The sequence below is a fragment of the Orbicella faveolata genome, unplaced genomic scaffold, assembly GCF_042242905.1.
Source record: "Orbicella faveolata isolate gen_17 unplaced genomic scaffold, um_ofav_v1 contig_25, whole genome shotgun sequence".
NCBI lineage: Eukaryota > Metazoa > Cnidaria > Anthozoa > Scleractinia > Merulinidae > Orbicella > Orbicella faveolata.
The window spans coordinates 20883777-20902500 of record NW_028301553.1 but is presented as its reverse complement, the minus strand read 5'-3'; the positions used below and the strand labels follow the sequence as shown (position 1 = coordinate 20902500).

Sequence of the window (18724 nt, the reverse complement as noted above, 5' to 3'; positions counted from 1 at the left end):
CTCGATTGCAGTTTTTCTTTGTATTTTCCTATTTGAATTTGTGATTGTAGTTGCTTGGTAGATTTTAAGGATCACAATGAGAACTACTGGTTTTACCAGTACTTGTGTTATCCAAAAAAAGCGTACAGTGATTTTTTGAAATCAGCGCCTGTGATGTCATAACTGCAGATTGTACAATAATCATGTCAAGGACACTCAAGGTCACGGGTAATCATGTCATGTATGACCGCGGTGTACGATTTCTAGGGGTAATCATGTCAAGTTCGCGCGCTTTGTGTTGCTTGCCGTCAGTGAAGAAGCAAAAACATGACTTCCATTTTTCTTGGAAAGGGTTATCAGCCGAAGCCGAAGGCCTCGACCTTGATTATTCTGGATATCATAAAAACCTCATCCAATAATTGTTTATTACTACAAAAGAATACCTCATAATTATCATAAAAACCGAGTTCTAAACCGGCTATAAGGTTGTACCAGGGATGCCCATCGGAAGGGAACGGGGGAGAGGGGTTTTTCAAAACAAAAACCCTTTGTTGCATCATGGTCATAAAAGTCGAACAGGAGGGGTACCCAACTGTTATTTAGTTAGAACAGGGTGTAGGGAGTTAGAAGGTGGATCAGTTTCATTGGGACTGTCCGGGGAGGGAAAGTTATTTATAAAAACCAACATCTTAATAACAAATTATGTGATAAATTGGTCATTCCGCTTTAAGGTCCTCAACATTTGCGTACAAAGTATTGTCGTATTCTTTGAGGTTGACGTACGTCTGTAGAAAAAAGGCAAATCATATTATTAGTGATACTGAGCGTATATTAAAATTCTTTGACATGGGACAACAAAGTAAACATAGCAAATTCAGTAAAATTAATAAGTTACGGAGTCATTCTTATCTTATTTTAGTTTTTATCCTTATATTATGTTATTTAGACAGGAACCCTTTGATAACAGTACTCTTGCACCGAAGGGCTATCCTGTATAAATATTCGTTATTATTATTATTGTTATTATTATTATTGTTATTATTATTATTGCCAATTTTGAAGGCAGCTTTTACGAAGACTTCTTTCACCAGCTACGAAAAGGTTTTTCGGTAAAAACGACCTTCTTTTGTATCTTGCGGGGTTGGGGAGCAATGGGTAAATACATGCCCTTTTCTCATAGTGTTAACCTTGCCATCAATTTGGTTTTATTTACGTTTAGATTGCCAGCTGGTACCTGTATATGCTTGCATATGCTTGAGCAAGAGCTCTGGTAACAATCAAGCCACGCAGGGTAATTCTTGGTTGCGTGGTCCTCTGCATACAAGATTGTTTTGGTAAGTTGTATTTTAAGTAAATGCGTAAAGCTGAGCTTACCTTGTGGTTTCTTTCCATTTCTTTCAGCGTGTCCTTTAGTTTGACAAAAGTAGGTCGATCTTTTGGCTCTTCCTCCCAGCACTTTAGCACCACCTGATATCTGATATATAGTAATCATTAGCAACAACAAGAAGAACGATAATAATAACAACTTCACCATAACCGTTCACCGTCCTAATGGGGTTTCTGAGGTTGGAAAATATAATGGTCAGACGTACGGCGATTAATGTTTTTGGAAATTGCATTTCTGTTCGAAATAGAGATTTCGATATTCCATTACTAGAACTGTGCTAGAGAAATTGTCGAGGTCACACAACGCCGGTTTCTTTATACTCGGAAAATCGTGGCTGTGAGAAAGAAGAGGAGCAACCAGCATTGTACGATCTATGGCGGCGACACTATAAGAGACCAGATAAGAGGTTGTCTGTATGTTTTTTTAAGTCTTCCTTAAGACTTAAAAAAAAGTTTAAAATTAGGATGAAAAACAGATTGGAAAGTAAATCTTTTATTGGGCGCCTTATTGTTTAGAGTCCGTTTGTGTATTTTTACCGTCAATTGTGTTATGACTAGTCCTAGGAGCTCACAAAAATACTGCAATAAAGTGGAACCCCGTTAAAACTGTCACCAAACGGCCATGAAAATTTGGCCGTACTAACGGGTTACGGTTAAATTTCATGACTGGTCTAAATTAACAGATATATGACGATTGCATTCTAAACAACTGCTCTTTAATAAGCATCAGGAATGCAGATGTAATTTTAAATGGAAGATGACATGACTGTTTGAGTGGCCGTATACAAATGGCGTAAAGTAATGAATGATTAATACGGGTGATTAAAACTTTTTAACCTTTTAAGATTTTTTCCGATGGCTAGTTTTATTCAGCTTTGTTTACAAATCGGATCATTAGCCGTTTTATTTACTCTCATAGAGACAACAGCATCGTGTCAGAGCATGGTCAAAACAGAATGTGGCTGGGTTATGAGCGTGTGCCAGAGATTCCGCAAAGGTTTTGACCATGCTCGCCGGCTTTTGCCCATTAACGTTGTCTATTAGAGTGCATACATTGGGTTAGAGCAACAAAAAACTCTTTGACTTGCAAACGTAAACACTGAATAGCGATGCGTTATACAGGCGTTTACTCGAATATATTTTTTTTAGGAGTGCGGTATAAAATACATTTTTCTAATTGTAAATTATTTTGCTTTACTCGATGAAGTTTGATAATGATATCAAGATAATTAAGATATGTAAGGTATGTAGCGAGGTATTTACAGTTTGTTATCCACATGTTTAGGCTTTGGCATTCTGAATCCTTCCTGAAGTTTCCTGGCGATTTGTCGAGCGTTTACTCCTGGATATGGAGATCCACCTGGATATGAAAATGAAGATAATATCATTGGCGACAAATTTATCATTTCAGATGTGAAGTTATTGCCAAAGGCAACGTTTGGTGTGAAATTTTTGTTCACAAAATAAAATAAAAACCCAAGATTGTAAGCCTAATTTGTCACCCATGATATTGAAAGGTAATCAAATGGTATACTTGTGAAATTAATAAATAATTTCACTTGTGTTTTGTCAAAATTATATCAATTTCCGTCGCCTAAAGGCTCGGAAAATCACTAGTATTTCGCCAAACGTGCTTGAAATTATTCCTAATTTCACTCGTTACCATTTGTTTATCAATAATAGCAAAATAGTTTTCGTGATGCATCTTGTAGATTTATAGTGTACATGTAAAAATAAACCTACCTATGGTGAGAATCTCGTGTAATAGAACACCATAGCTCCAACTGAAAGAAAATAAAACAATAAGTAATACTTCTTCCTTGCAATAAGTTGTATGGAGGAAGTATTTGGGGAAATAAGGGGATTGAGCAGAGCTAGATACCTTTCCGGGTTCTCTGTTAAATAACTGTGATTCCCAAGAATTCATCTTTTAAGGAATCGCTCTTTCATAAGTAATAGGCAATATATTTTTTTCAATGACGGTTTGTTTTCAAAGCTCTAAAAAAACATTAACCAATCATGTCATAATAGAGTTATTTAGTTGTGAACAGTCTTCATAAATCAAACACAAAACACGTGGTCGTCACGTCGAGGTTATCCCGTGAAAAACTCAACCTCTTGTTTGGAAAGTTATTATAATTAGTGTCTTCCCTTCGTTCTTCTTTTATAACTGAAACATCCTTCTGGTCTGATCACTTCAAAGTTTGACGCACTTTCATCTTTTATGGCCTCGTAGGTTACTTAGTCGCCAAAGCAACGGTGGTGCAATTTTAATGAGGTCAATAATTTTTCTTGGCCTCATGTGATCCTCCATTTCCTTATATGGGTAACGTTCAGAAAGAAATTCATGATTTTAATGCTAGCATATTAAATTACTATATAAATATTCCCTTCTCTTAGGCTTTCAATACCAGCGCTAAGTGACACTACATTGCATTCGCAAGTTTGCCATTAATATCTACCTTGAAAAGAATACTTGGAACACTAAGATCTGCTTCTGGCTGGGTGGAATAACAATGATTTAATCCGAAGCTAATATGGTCACCCATTTCCTTATCTAATGCTCTACTTTTTACATTATGTAGCTTCTAATACGTTCCAGTTCGTACCCTTCTGCGTGGCGCACCATTGCATTGCCAATCGTCACCTTCCTCAATTGCACGATCACTGGCCCTCGCACGGCTTTGCCAGAACTTAGGAATTAGCTAGAAATTATCGACTAATTTTATTTTTATGTTGGCAGTTAAACAAAATGAAATCGGTTATGACGTAGTTATAATAAATTGACATCCCCATGGTCGTTAGGACAAAATAAGGCGACAAATGTTATTAGATTGTTTATTACTTACACGTCACTTTGTGTTGTGTATGTTCCATATAGCAAAGCTTCATAAGCAGTCCACTTAACAGGCAACCGGCCCTGGAAGATAAATGTCTTTACTATATTTCTTCGCATTATCCTATGGTAGACTTTACAAAAGAAATTTCTTTATATCTATCTACCAATCAACCAAATTTCTTTATATCTATCAATGAATCAACCAACCAACCAACCAACCAGCCAGCCAGCCAGCCAGCCCGCCCGCCCGCCCGCCCGCCAGCCCGCCAGCCCGCCAGCCCGCCAGCCCGCCAGCCCGCCAGCCCGCCAGCCCGCCAGCCCGCCAGCCAACCAGCCAGGTCCAGTATTGTGGTGCCACTAAGGTTATAAGTGGAGTACCTTACTGTTATAAGATCACGTAAACTTGCTGGTCCTGCATTGCTGGCCAGTATCTTGAAAACAGTGGACAATATTTTCGCTAATCGCTGTTCACGAAGACTTGAGAGACCGATACGCTTACAAGGTTCCTCATAAGGCGAGGACTTATCTCTAAAAACAAAATGGAGCGCTCGTTTGTTCACCATCTCTAACTTGTCAGCTGACTTCTTATTACAAAAGTGCCACGTTTCGGACCAGTAATTAAAGTGTGGCAGAATAAAAGCTTTGTAAAGATCCCTTCTAGTCTCAAAAGACAAGAGTTTTCACATCCTTTTTAATACAGCGATCTGTTGACTGACTTTTCTACATATTTTAGCGATGTGCTTTTCAAAATTTAATTTCTCATCAATTGTCACGCCAAGAAGTTCCATTTTGTTGGATATGGGAAGTTGTGACTCTTCACACTTGAAAACTGAATCATCAGTTCCTTTATTTTTTCCCAGCACCATCACCTGGTATTTTGAAATGTTCCTCTTCATACTATTTCGCGCAAACCATATATCAGCACTGATAAGATCATTGTTGATTGTTTCTTCAACTTTGGAGAGTTCATTGTCAGCGAAAAAGATTTGAGTGTCGTCAGCGTAAGTGGAATGAGTGCTCTTCTCAATAACATATAAAAGATCGTCCATAGAGATGTTAAATAATAATGGTCCGAGGATAGATCCCTGTGGTACACCATTAGATATAGATTGCCAATTCGAAAGTGTGTCCCCCAGTCTGACTCTTTGGAATCGATTTGATAAGGATAATTATTTTGGGATTTGATAAAGATAATTATTTTGGGAAGCTCAGTAAATATATGATACTCACTCGACTTTGTTTGGTGTAAATATCATCTTGCTGAACATTCCTCGCCATCCCAAAATCTGTCACCTTGCATTTCTCTTCTTCACCAACAAGAACATTTCTGGCCGCCAAGTCACGATGGATTATCTGAAGTAAAGATGTGATTATTTCAAAATTACCGTCATGGCTACATGTGCTTGATTTGTTGTCCTGTTTTTGTATTGTAAGTCTTTTTCCAGGTTTGAGATACCTTTAATAGTCATAGAATAGCAATTAGTAGAGATGCTTTTACCTTTCTTGACGACAAATAAGCCATCCCGTCAGCTATCTGCCAGGCAAACCTCATCAACTGCTTTGAAGTTAGGTTGGTTTCCGGCTTTCTATCCGGGTTATTAAAATACGTGTCACTGAGCCCACGACTCTTTCTCAAATAACCCAGCAGATCACCGTACGGCACATATTCAATAAGGACCAGTAACGGATCTAAAATAAAGGAAAATGCCCTTACCTTATGAGGTTCAAGTATAAAATGACTACAGAAACAATATCCATAAACTGCAGGGAACTTAACCTAAAGTTTGAGAGTGCCGGAACGGAAAGAGAGAGTACATGGCAAACATACGGAAAATACTAAGGCATATGTGTATATACTTCACTTTTAAATGTTCAATCTTAGACATTGATTGATATTCTGTTAGCGATTTCAGTGTGTGCGTTTTCACAAAACTAACGTCTGATAAACTTTTTATTATTATCGCCAAATGCATATTATATTACTGAACTCAACTCCTGATTGTTAATTGACGTAGCCATGTCACATTACATAAAGAAATATTTTCTTTACCCGACTCGGTAACACATGCAATCAGCTTGATCACGTGAGGATGAGGCTTCAGGTTTTTCATGAGCTCGAGCTCTGAGAGCAGGTCCTTCCTATCTGATTCAGGAGCGTTTTCTACTTGAGGTAAATAAATTAAAACTAAAAATTTAGCAAAAGTGAGAATATGAGTCAGTCAGTCAGGCAATCAATCAATCAATCAATCAATCAATCAATCAATCAGTCAGTCAGTCAGTCAATCAATCAATTAATCAATCAATCAGTCAATCGATCGATCGATCGACCAGTCAGTCAGTCAGTCAGTTAGGTAGTCATGCAAAAATGAAAGCAAGTAAGCAGTGAGTTAGGCCGTCTGTTCGTCAATCCGTCCGTCCGTCAGTCAGTCAGTCATCAGACAATCAATTAAATCAATCGGTCGAAGAACCACTATCTTACAAAAGACAAAGTCAGGGGGATATCAATAACTACTTATTAACCGAGAATGAGGTCTTTACGGGGAAATCGCAAACCGTCTATGCTGCAAGGCCCAGGTTTGAGAAATTTCCCGTGAAGACTGAACGTTGGACGTTGATAAGTAGTTTATTGTATGGCTCTATGACGGAAGTTCCAATTTCGCTCTGGCTGTTTCCTTTGTCCTGTTCAACAACTACTCGTTCATAATTTAATGCTATGGGTTCGCTGTGCTCTCCTAAAATTGAAGCTCGTCAGGGTAATAGGAGTCATTCGCAGAGTGTTCCTCGTTTCTCATCGTTTAAAGTCGCTACAATTTTCAGGAAAACGCAATAGTTTCATTATTATCTTTTGCTTTGTTTTTGTAGCCCCGCAATCGGCACTTGGGCATCATGGGAGAATAATGCACTAGAATTAGCCAATAAGAGCGCACGTTATATCGGCTTCAAACCAAAGCCATATAATAAGAGCTTTAATCATAAGGTTAAAATATATAATTTTCCATAACCTTTCAACATTTTCACAGCCACAGTTATGACACCTTGGCTGCCATAGATGTTGTTAGCTGTTGCCTTAGCGACTTGAGAGAAAGCTCCCTTTCCGATACTTTTAATGATATCCACTTGCTCTCGACTGATCTCCCAGCTTCTTGTTGAAGGATGAAGAGGCATGTAATCTCCACCACTGTTAGGAATCTCGTAGGTTATGCTGGTAACATCAATTGTTTCTGTGGACTGAACTTCTGCTGCGTGGTGGTCAACAGTGTTCTTGAAGGGAACGTAAAACAAATTACGAAGTTATACCGCTAAACAACCTTTATCAACGCGATAGAAGCTGAGGTGGAGACCTAGAAATGATACGAAGGCATTTTAGTGTCAGAAAAAATTTCCATTTTTGGTTTATTCTGACTCATTTGTAATGGTAATGTAATAAAACCGATATTTTCTTCTAGTCCATAACGAGAGACACATTGAAAGAAGGGCTTACCATCTCAATGCAATCTGCACTTAATGAGGATCTGCTAATGCTGGAATTAGAAAACATGATTTCATTTTAAACCCTTTCAAGTATCGTGTTGGTGGTGTAAATAGTCATGAATAGCTATTGCTTCCTGGAGCTGTCAGTTAAGGTGGTTTACTACAGTTTTGATGGATTACAACAGCCCAACTTCGAACTCTTTTCAAAAATGTTCCAAAATGTTTTACCCTTCTCTATTTACTGTTTGTCCGAGTCTTTTACCATTCTATGTGAAACTTGAACAATTTAAACGTCAACAAATGGCCAAAATGAAAGACCGAGTACCTACGGAGAGACTGGGCACTAGTAGGTTAAAAGACGTTTTTCTCAAAATCTACACCTTTGACCCCACCTCAAAATTTTCAGGAATAAGAAATTGGCTCTGATTAAACATTCCCCCGCAAAGTAAAATAAAAATCTGTAACAGATTTTTCGCAAACTAAGAAAATGTGAAATTCTGCCTGTTTCACAAATAGCTCAAAATTTGTCTCACAGATCTTTTTTTAAATTTTATCTCTAAACGCGATTCAACCCGATCCTCGATCAAAGACTGCGCATGACTTTTATTTAAGTACACGCTCATGTGACGCCATGCGCCATGTATCGTGTGCGAGAAAACAAGAGTGACTAAGAACTTTTTTACCCCTTGTTTATCGACATTTTTTGTCATATTTTATTGATCGTACGCTTAAACACATATTTGAAAACAGTTGGAAACTATCGCTACGTATGCCAAAATGATTTAACGCGTTTCAAATACTGAAGTTGCTTTCGTTTTTTCTAAGCGTTACTTGCGTCATTTTTGCACGTGCAACTAATATACTGACTTCTGGCAGGCAATCGTAGCGTGCGCTATTATGTCTAGAGAAAACTGCTGAACTTTGACGGTTATACTCACCGCTTTTCACGCCGCTTAGAAATTACTGAAAAACAACAACAACAACAACAACGAATGTACTGAAAAAGACAAATAACTAATGAAAAAATGGCGTACTTGAGAATACTATTTTTCAAGTTTTGTATACATCTCCTGATACCTCAAAAAATGATTTAATTCTGGGACTGTATTAAGGGCTTACATGCAAACATATCAGTCAGGCTCTCCCTGCACACGTTGGGATCAGCCAGGACAACTGGATCAGGACTGTATGGGGTCACCTTAGAATTGACTTTAGGGTAGCTTTACTTAAAATTGATGCTATCCGGCTCAAGGTTTATAAAAGGCTAGAGATTTCACGAGATGAACAGCAGAAAAGAGTAGTGAAAACTGAGTGTCAGTTATTTATAGGGCCCTTTCAAAGTTTCTACCTCGGGTAGACACACAACACCACTAATTTAGTCCAGTGTGAAGAAAAGAATGGAATTCCATTTGTCAATTTATGTATGCTTCCAGCCGAGCTCATCTCCAGCTCATCTCACTTCGACGGCTAAATAACTTTGTTAATTTCCATTTCAGTAGAGCGTGTCTAGAGACTAAATAATAAGTGTTACTTTTTGCCAAGAGGGCACGGTAACGAATCCTGCAATCTGATTTGTTCTTACCGCGGTCCGGATTTTCCTATCTCTGAGCACGATCACGGTAACGGCGGGAAACAGCGCGGGTGAAATTGTCCTGTTGGTCAATTTTCCTGATCGAGTGAACTGGCGGTAATCGTCAATCTTCCGCCCTTTTTACACTTCCATCGACGATTAATCAATGAAGGTTTAGCTCTATTCACTTTTAAATGGCAAGGAAAGTCACTGTTAGTAAATTCAATAGAGTATTTTGAAGTTGTGAGAGTTTGTTTGGTTGTTTGTAGCTCGGCGTTGTAATGGCGCGTTATCCTGTGTTTCTTTCGCCGCACAATTTTAAGCGAAAAAAAGTCATTTGCAGTCGAGTTTACATCTTTCTATGTCTAGTATCTGAGTTACTTGCTCGGTCACTCGTTAGAGTTTTTTCGATGGTTTGTACACGGCAAGTTAGACAATTCAATTACAAAGTTGCGTAGACAAACCTGCTCGTAGGCCAATTTACCGCAGGAAAAAAATAAATAAGTTATTTGCCGGCTTAGGGTCGGTACGTATAGTGAAAAACTGTGACCTCGGGCTTGAAAATGCTGCCCTCGGCCTGCGGCCCCGGGCAGCATTTTCAAGACCTCGGTCACAGTGTTTCACTATACGGACCAACCATAAGCCGGCAAATAACATATATTTACCATACCTGGACCTCGACGTATTCTCCAGTGGATAACACTGATAACAACAATGATTATCGCCAATAGGATTATAATACTGAGATAAACAGCGTGAAGAATCTCCAGTTCTTTATCGCATCTAACAACTGTGGGTGATAACATTTACAATTAAAGCGACAAATAGGAGCACATTTTTGGTGACGTCTTACCAAACAAGTCTTGCCAAATAAATTGTCTTTAAATATATACACCGAATTGTTTTATTACCTGTTTCATTCTGGTTCGCAGTCGATCTACTGGACTCTAAAATAACAGGAAAACAGACATAAAACTAGTATTCAAGAATGTACCAGCGTTTAAGGACAGTAATAACCACTGTTCCAGTAAGTAACCACTACAACATTAAATTCCAAGTTAGTTGTTATGTTGTTACGAAAAACAAAAATTTCATTTTAACTAGCGAGCTACATAACTAATCCAGAAAAAGAAAAAAAAGCCATTACTTTACCTTCCAAGACATTGATTCTCTTTATGTTTTGCTGTTTTTTCAAACTTTCTCCATATTTGTTAGTTGCCGTAACCAAAAATTCATACTGCTGGCCTTTTTCAAGTGCGACGACGTATTCAAGAATAGAGACATCAATGACCTCAATCTTTCTCCAGTCTCCTACGGTACCATCACTGGTAACGTTTCGAATATACACAGTGTATTGTGTGATGTCCGCTCCATTGCTGTTTGGCTTTGTCCATTTTATGACCACTTCATCGCTGTGTATCTCGGTAGGGAAGTCTTTAATTTCTGGTGTCTCGGGAATTCCTAAGTGATAAAGTTATTCAACAAATTGTTTCCAACTAGTTGGATCAAATGAGTTCAAAGCATTTTTACTGTAATATCGCTTTCTGCGAAATAATAGCGGAGCTTCGGCGGCCCTCCGGGCTCCATACTCATATAGGAAAGAAAAGGAAACACATGAATTGATTTTCTTGGCTAGCGGTATTGCTCGTGGGCGCGTTCGCACGACGATGGCGACGACGGAGTCGCGCAAGATGACGGCCATATTCCGGCTAATACAGTAGAACCCCGGTAACTCGAACTCGGATAACTCGAACTCCTCCGCTAACTCGAACCGAGTCCCATTTTCCTACGATTTGACCCCACTTTTCATTCATTTTTAACTCGGTTAACTTGAACTCGGATAACTCGAATTCCCCACTAACTCGAACTAAATTTCGTTTTCCTTGATAAAAATTTACCCCGATAACTAGAATTCTGGTTCATGTAACTCACCAGGGATGTCATCCCATTAGCTTTCCTTGTCGTGTAGTCGGTAAAAACACTCAAAACTAACACCACAGCAACTTGATTTTAATTAGTGCAACCGACCGTTCATATATTTGAGAGTCATTTCCCGATGTTATGGGTCATACCGGATGCGGTGCCTTTAGCTGTCACAGTATACTGAAGTGCTGAACAATCAGTAAACTATCGATTATTAACATGGCAACCAACTATGTGGCAACTGAGTTGGATATTCAATCGATCCCGCTAGGTCGAACTGTTTTTCGTTTCCGTTCAGAGTTCGAGTTACCGGGGTTCTACTGTAGTTTGACAGAGACATGCAGACTTTATAGCGTACTTCATTGATATTGGACATCCGTATTATGGTCAATTGGCACCTGCCAAAACAAGTTATCCGCTGACCACTATCAAGTGACGATATCGCGGGCTCAAGTTTAGATGATATGATATTTGAGTTTGGGTTGTTCGGAAGCCAGTTAACGCTAACCCAGTATTTTAACCAAAGTATAAATTTTTCTTACATACAAATATTTTTACTGCTTTTGTTTTGTGCAGTTTTAGATTTTTCAAACTCAAAACAGAATGCCAAACAACATAAACAGCAAAACCTCACCGCAAAGTGACAAAACGCAAATCAAAATTCTCGCTTATCCTGGGTTAGCTTAATCGAGCTTTGAACAACCCGGCCCAGGGGCTCCGCTTTTAGGTTTACATACATTACTTTATTTACCCTCGGATTTCAGAGTAGCTTGTGCAGCTAATATCTCCGAGCATTTAACCATCAGACGAGAGAAGACCACCACACCGGGAACTACGTCCCCTACTCTTTTTGATCAGTGTGTGGGTCTTTTACGTCCCACAGAATTAATTATGAAGAGTTGTGAGACGGGGCCTACGGTTTATAGTCCTTATCCGAGAAGACTAGAAAGTCTAACCATTTGCAGATGTCATTACAAAGGCAGCACTTTCTCCTCAATCATTTAAAGACCCTGAGTGTTGGTCCGGCCGGAGTTTTAACCCGCGACCTCCCACACGCTAGTCCGGTGCTCTACCACTGAGGTAACCGGTCGGGGGTTAAGGCTTAGTTAAATGTATTAGATAGACGGATAAATAACCAGACAGACAGATAGATAGATAGGTAGAAAGATAGACACCTTTTATATTATATGCAAACTAATAAAATACCAGGTGAGCTTTCGCGCGAAAACGTGGTATCTTCTCACCTGAAAATAACATGTTATCCTCACATGTGAAAGGATCACCGTTGCTATGGTTATATAATAAATGGCGCCTTGCGCAGCGAAATTAAAATGGCTTGGGATTTTATTGGAGTTTATATAGTAAATAGAACATTACATGGCCACTTGGAGAAACGAAATTTCTCTTCTCGTGTTGAAATATTCTTCAACACTCGAAGAGAAATCTCGTATCTCCAAGCGGCCATGTAATATCCTCTATTTATTAAATTTACATCAAGATGGCCCTTTTAGAAGTTTCAGGACCTGATATTAACATGGGCCCTGATGGACTGTGTAGTTTTAGTGATATCTTTGCATCAAAAACAAATTACCACGTAGAGTTGTTGTATGATAGTGAATATCTTTAAGTTGAAATACTCTGTTAATAAAAATCAATAGATATCTCACCGTTAGTCTTTGTCCTGATAGTCTTTTGCCCAGGTGTACCTTCAAAGACAGCATTTCTGGCAAACACCTTCACGTTGTACTCAGTATCTCTCTCCAAATCTCCAACAGACAGACTGGTTATTCCAGGATCAGAAATATTAACATTTTTTATCTCAGTGCTACCCTTTATTATGACCACTCGGTATGTTGTGATTTGACTCCCTCCATCATCAGTTGGTGCAGTCCATTTTACTGTCAGTGAAGTAGCTTGAATATCTGTCCCTGAAGATATGATGACTGGGGGCCCTGGTTTCTCTAAAAGAAATTTGATTTATATCATATATCTCTACTTTTATTCAAATCGTGCTCACTCAATGATGTATTGACTCTCACTCTTACTTCTAGGCAACAGTAAAAACAGCCTAAATTAGTCCTTTTTGTGGCTATCAGCCGAGAAATCCGTATAATAACTAAGGATAAATATGTCCCATTTCCTTAAGTTTTAAATTTTCAATCTACTGGGATGTCTACTATGAACATTCTGTCTTATAAGATGAAAATGCGATCGCTGTCGGTGGTTTAGTGGACTAGTAATCTTAAGTTGATAAATAAAAGGGGCTTTTCTGCGGCGAGACAAGTTACTTTTCTCTTAGTCATCTCTCTTTACAATAAACTTTGTATATTTCTGAAAGATATAAGGACACCTACGTATTTGTTCCAGAGTCATTGAAAAGTCGCTTAAAGAATCAAGGCCATTGTAAGTGACACACTTGTATTCACCAAAATCTTGCTCATCATTTAAGGACACCTCCACTGTACTTTCTTTAGTTGTGAATGTGTTTAGTTTATTTCCATCAGGTTTGTACCAAGTGAGTGTTGGTGTAGGAACGCCATCTGACACACACTTTAACGTCACTGTCTGACCAATCCAAGACTTAGCAGCTGATGATGTAACACTTAGTATTTTTGCCGGGTCTGTAAAGAAAATATTAAAAAAGACAAATAATAAATCATCATAATAATAAATTAATATTTGAAGAGGAGGCCTCCAATCACCTAGAGGTGGTTTTTAGGAGGGTCCTCTAAAAAAAAAAAGTCTAAAATATGCATTAACTGTCTAAAATACAGAAGTAATAAACGCTAAAAACTTAAAACTAAAACTAGAGTTCAAAACTGGAACTAGGATCAAAAATACTACTACTAACTAAAAACTAAGGTTATGAATGGTTAAGTATAAACTGTTTCAGTTAGTGTTTAAAACAAACTTTACGTTTTGTCTTAAACTGAGTCGGCAAAGAAGCAAAACCTAATCATCGAAAGGAAACTCCGCTCTAATTTGCTTTGCTTATATCCGTTATGTAAGGTGGGGCGCAAATTTGGAAAATTTCCCTCAACTTTTCAAGTAGAATACAGAGAAAAAAGGAGTGATTACATTTAAAAGAAATTAAGTTGAAGTCTTGATGTAGAGATTTGATATCAAATAATTCCAGACTCACAACGAACCACCAAGATCTCTTTGTGAGATTGTGTTCCTGCTAAGTTGTTAGCTGTACATGTATACAGTCCATCATCTGTCCTCTTTATTTGGTCGAAGGCCAAATACGCTGAGCTCCTCCCGGAACTTTTTATTTTTCCATTTCGTATCCATGATACTTGCGGGTCTGGTTTTCCAGTCGCTTTACAACTGATATCGACTGAAGATCCCTCAATGTAACTTCCGTTTGTTAACGATGGGCTGATGACAGGCATTTCTGCGGTGAAAGGAAATTTTTGAGCAGTGTTAAAAAAGGATCACAGCTAAGGCGTATTATATATATCACAAAAGACTGCGCTTTACCTCTTTCCCAAAAACCGCGAAGAGAAATGAAAATACGACACGAAGTGCAGTGTTTGCGGCTGCATGCCAACACTGGTCATCAACGCCGTCGTGTTGACTGCTATGGTCATTGACTAGAGAGATGCCTCACGCTGCTCCTAAGCGGTGCAGTCACAAAACATTAAATTAAAGATGATATTTAGCTCAAAGAAATGGCCCTTTTTATACCAAAGATGCATTATCCGTCTGGACGAACTTGGGCAAACATTTGAAGTTCGCCTGGTTGTGCGTCTTTAGTATAAAGACGGGCGCAAGGCGTAATATGCGTTTAGACGAACTATTTCTCGTAGTGTGTCGTTCAAGACGCATTTCGAAGGATAGTTCGTCTAGACGTATAATGTGTCTTGCGCCCGTCTTTATATACTGAAGACGCATAACCAGACGAACTATAAATGTTTGCCCGCGATCGTCCAGACGGATAATGCGTCTTTAGTATAAAAACGGCGAGGACGCATTATCCCTCTGGACGGATAATGCGTGCTGTAGTATAAAAACGGCCAATAATATCAAGGCAAGTTTCCCTCATTCTTTACTGGCCTTTTGAAAATGCTCAAGTTTGCATATATTCCATCGGCCATCTTGGTTCATCAACCGGCCGTTCTTCGAACTTTCCTAGATTTCACAAAGTGGGGAGTCGCTGAAACATTTAATCCATATTTCTTAAAATAGTACCCCAAAAGAATCTGTTTGACGAAATAACATAAATTCGAATTTTCCGGGCCTGTCATAGCATTCTCCATATTTACAGGCAGTGGCACTTAACGACTTCGAGTTCCAGTTAAAAGCAGGTCATTTTCTGCCACCTACAGAAAAAAAAAACTCTTGCACATCTTGCTTGCCCATGTTTATAACGAGGTTTATAATAATAATAATAACAATAACAATAATAATAATAATAATAATAATAATAATAATAATAATAATAACAATAATAATAATAATAATTCCAAACATACCTGCTACAATAAGCCTAATGGTGCTGATCTGACTCTGAAGACCTGAAGTTGGCTCTACTCGGAGAGAGCACATGAAGAATGCATTATCTTGAGAGGTAATATTCTCAATTACAAGAGTAGCTCTCCCTTCAATGCCTACTCTTCCAATGTAAGCCGATGGCATGCCAGAGGAAATTACTCTGTCACCATTCTTTGACTCTGCCATCAAATTTTTAAACTGATTATTGAAGTATACTGCCCAGATGATACCCTTGAGCTCTGTCTGTCTATCAGTAACATTGTAGTCCCATACAAGTGTGGCATTGTTTCCCTTCTTGACGTAACTTGGGTTGTCTGGTTCTTTTGTGAAACTTACAGCTTCCTCTAAAAAAAAAAAATAAACAGGAGACAGTTACATGTAACAGAAAATTAAAAATAACAATAATTGAATTTTGGGTTTTTGGTAGTCAGGACTTTCGTTTTAGGCCGCACGTAACAGTGTCTGGTTGTCAGTTCTCAATTCATGTCCGGTACTGGTGATACGTCTCATCTGTATTATTTTAGTAAAGTATATCTTAAATCCCTTGACTTAGTGAGAACAAAATGAGCAATTTTAGAAAATGTGGTGTAGTTCAAAATAGAGGCCATGTTGTTTTATTTGTGGTTGTAATAAAGATTGAATTCTGGAAGTCCACCGAGCGGTTGATAATTTATTTTAGAGAACACTGTGGAAATTTCAGAACACTCGAGCAATGAAAAAGAAAAATAAAAAAAAAATAAAACAAAGAATAAAACACTCGTTTAAATTAAACTCTATAAAAGAGTGATTCTTAAATCACTCATTAAATTGTACATACTGAAATCTGTTTGAAAAGTAGTTTTTTTTTACCCAGTCTAGCGCTGAACAACTTGTTACGCTATTTTCGAGCTTTTCAAACAGGATAGCACGACCTTCCGCATTAGAAGCTTTGGAAAGGTCAGGGAAAATACTAATGTCAGATTTAACTCCATCAAAGGCAGTAGAAGTTCTATTATAAATTCAATACATGCGAGAGAGGTGGAATAATGTTTCTTTATGATGTAACAAAAAACAATGATCTACCATTTAAAGGTTTCGGAATCTACATGAGATCGTGAGATGAAAACCGAAAAACAAATTGGATTTCATTGTTTATTTCCCCGCGGTTTAGCCATCTGAAAGAGTGAAATTTCACTTCCGGTTGGGTCAGGAACCGAGGCGGGTTAGGGCCTAGGACTAGTCAGGCCATGTCGACCACATGCAATGTTTTTTTCGATTTCCACATCATGATCTCATTTACATTCCATCACTTAAATAGAAAAGTATTTGTCATATATACTTTAAACTAGGATTCCTGGCCTGTTTGGTAGAAAAGACACCTACACGCAGTTTTATATTCAACATTGTAATTAGTTCAACGGGGCACTTTGCTTTAACTTTTTATATATTCAAGTAGTTGATTGTCACGTCAGCCTGTATTGTTTAAAACAGTCATTTATCATTGAAACGTTTATGATAGCATTCACTGCCTCGATTCGGTCAGTCAGTTAAGCCATTGTCTCGCACTTAAACCTATGCGATTTGCTGAATCGTAAATCATTCTAAATAAGCTGATCTATGTAACAAATGTGGCAAACTTTCCCTGACGTACCTGTGTGCGGAAGTATCTGAATCACGATCACATAAAAGAAACTTAACGAAAGAAAGTTTTCCACCATCATGTTAAGCCATTGTAAACTCCCAGTATGCCTCAAATGCTGCTAACACAGTCGCTTAAAGAGCTGTATTTGCCGCCGCCAGCAAACAGATTGCACCCAAGCGTCTATAACGCCGCCATATTAAATTTCTGTTGCAAAAATCAATCAGTGAGATGTCATCTGTAACCTTTCTTTGATTAGTCACGTAAGGTACTCGCCTCCGTCAAATGACATAAACAGTGGTCTGTACTAGAGGTGGAACTGATTCATAATTCTGGTTTCAGTATATTTAGCTATATTTGCTCTTTATGTACGTGCCAACGATGTTACGAACAAAATTGTTTTCTCCGCCGTTTTCGGGGTTTGAATTGGTGATTTTTGTTTCGGCAAAATCCTCGGGGTCTGCATAGAGTTTTCACTCTTTAGTATCAAGTTTTTCAGTAGCTTTAATCTATAGATGGCCAAGTTTTAGAGAAGGATTTCCCCGATTTATCTTCTATTTTTGGACATTTTCTAGCAAAATCGGAGCTGAGTTGAATGAAAAATATATTGCGGTGCCAACTAGGGCTTAGTCGGGAAAACTGGGGAGACGTGATGAACGTCGGGAAACTTTCCTGACACAACCGGTGCGATGCCACAAGAGCGAAAAGGAATAAAAACTGTACGGAGTTACTCGATAAATCTGTATGTTAATTCGATGTTTGACATAAACTGAATTACTATCTAGATTTCTCGCAGTCGAGGTTTAAAAATGGGGTAACCGCTGCGTTCAACTTTATTGGACGAATATCATCAAACTTGTGAGTTCACTCAGAACCAATCGGTAGAGCGCGGAGTCTTTTCTTTGGTTATTCTGTAAATTGAGACTTTTACGGATAACTTTATTATCATTAAGATAAATCTTAACTGGAACGTAGTCAAATACATCTCTGAAGGCACTTTAATCTGTTACCTCTTGAGTCTGTCGGCAGATACTTACTGACTGTACATACTGAATTTTTATCAAACTAAGAAAAGAAGTATAGCAAATCCAGTGCCTAAAGGAACTTTGGAACTAAATTTCCGGCCGATCAATTCTCTCGGTAAGTATCGTAAAGTCGCAGGTTAATCTTGTCCCAGACTTGCTCTTGGGAGAAAATATCCGTGGTGAAATTGTATTCACCAGCCTGATTCAGTTTTTGGAGAGCATGACAAAAGCGTTAGGGTTGTTCGAGAACTGAATTTGATAGAATGGCTTTGTTAACTATGCTATAAACGCATTTTGAAACTTAAATGGAAGCGGTTTCTTCCTCTGACCATTTCTATATCTAGTTAGATACCGATAAAGTTAGCTGTTGAAGCGTCTTATTGCAAAAAAATCTCAAGAGATATGTTGGTGGGTGA

At 38.3% G+C, this 18724-nt stretch overlaps 1 protein-coding gene across 6 annotated transcripts in view; it reads right to left on the bottom strand.

Annotated features, from left to right (window-relative positions):
• LOC110054026 (uncharacterized) overlaps positions 1-17531 on the bottom strand; it is a 17824-nt gene extending 293 nt beyond the window's left edge. The window contains exons 1-19 of one of the 6 annotated variants that reach the window (XM_089294272.1): positions 17296-17530; positions 15647-16009; positions 14311-14565; positions 13523-13789; positions 12836-13129; positions 10398-10706; positions 10157-10192; positions 9916-10035; positions 8614-8638; positions 7686-7725; positions 7207-7465; positions 6255-6389; positions 5703-5893; positions 5435-5557; positions 4215-4285; positions 3109-3149; positions 2629-2725; positions 1354-1453; positions 1-764 (exon numbers count right to left, since the gene is read on the bottom strand). The exon at positions 1-764 is cut by the window's left edge and continues 293 nt beyond it. In XM_089294272.1, coding sequence (XP_089150398.1) covers positions 696-764; positions 1354-1453; positions 2629-2725; positions 3109-3149; positions 4215-4285; positions 5435-5557; positions 5703-5893; positions 6255-6389; positions 7207-7465; positions 7686-7725; positions 8614-8638; positions 9916-10035; positions 10157-10192; positions 10398-10706; positions 12836-13129; positions 13523-13789; positions 14311-14565; positions 15647-16009; positions 17296-17365 — 2865 coding nt within the window. In that variant the 5' untranslated portion in view covers positions 17366-17530 and the 3' untranslated portion in view covers positions 1-695. Of the gene's footprint in view, positions 765-1353; positions 1454-2628; positions 2726-3108; positions 3150-4214; positions 4286-4612; positions 4733-5434; positions 5558-5702; positions 5894-6254; positions 6390-7206; positions 7466-7685; positions 7726-8613; positions 8639-9915; positions 10036-10156; positions 10193-10397; positions 10707-12835; positions 13130-13522; positions 13790-14310; positions 14566-14651; positions 14778-15646; positions 16010-17295 lie in introns of those variants that run through there. The other 5 variants (XM_089294273.1, XM_089294275.1, XR_016208626.1 and 2 more) reach the window with 5 other exon arrangements.
• Between the last annotated feature and the right edge of the window lie 1193 nt (positions 17532-18724).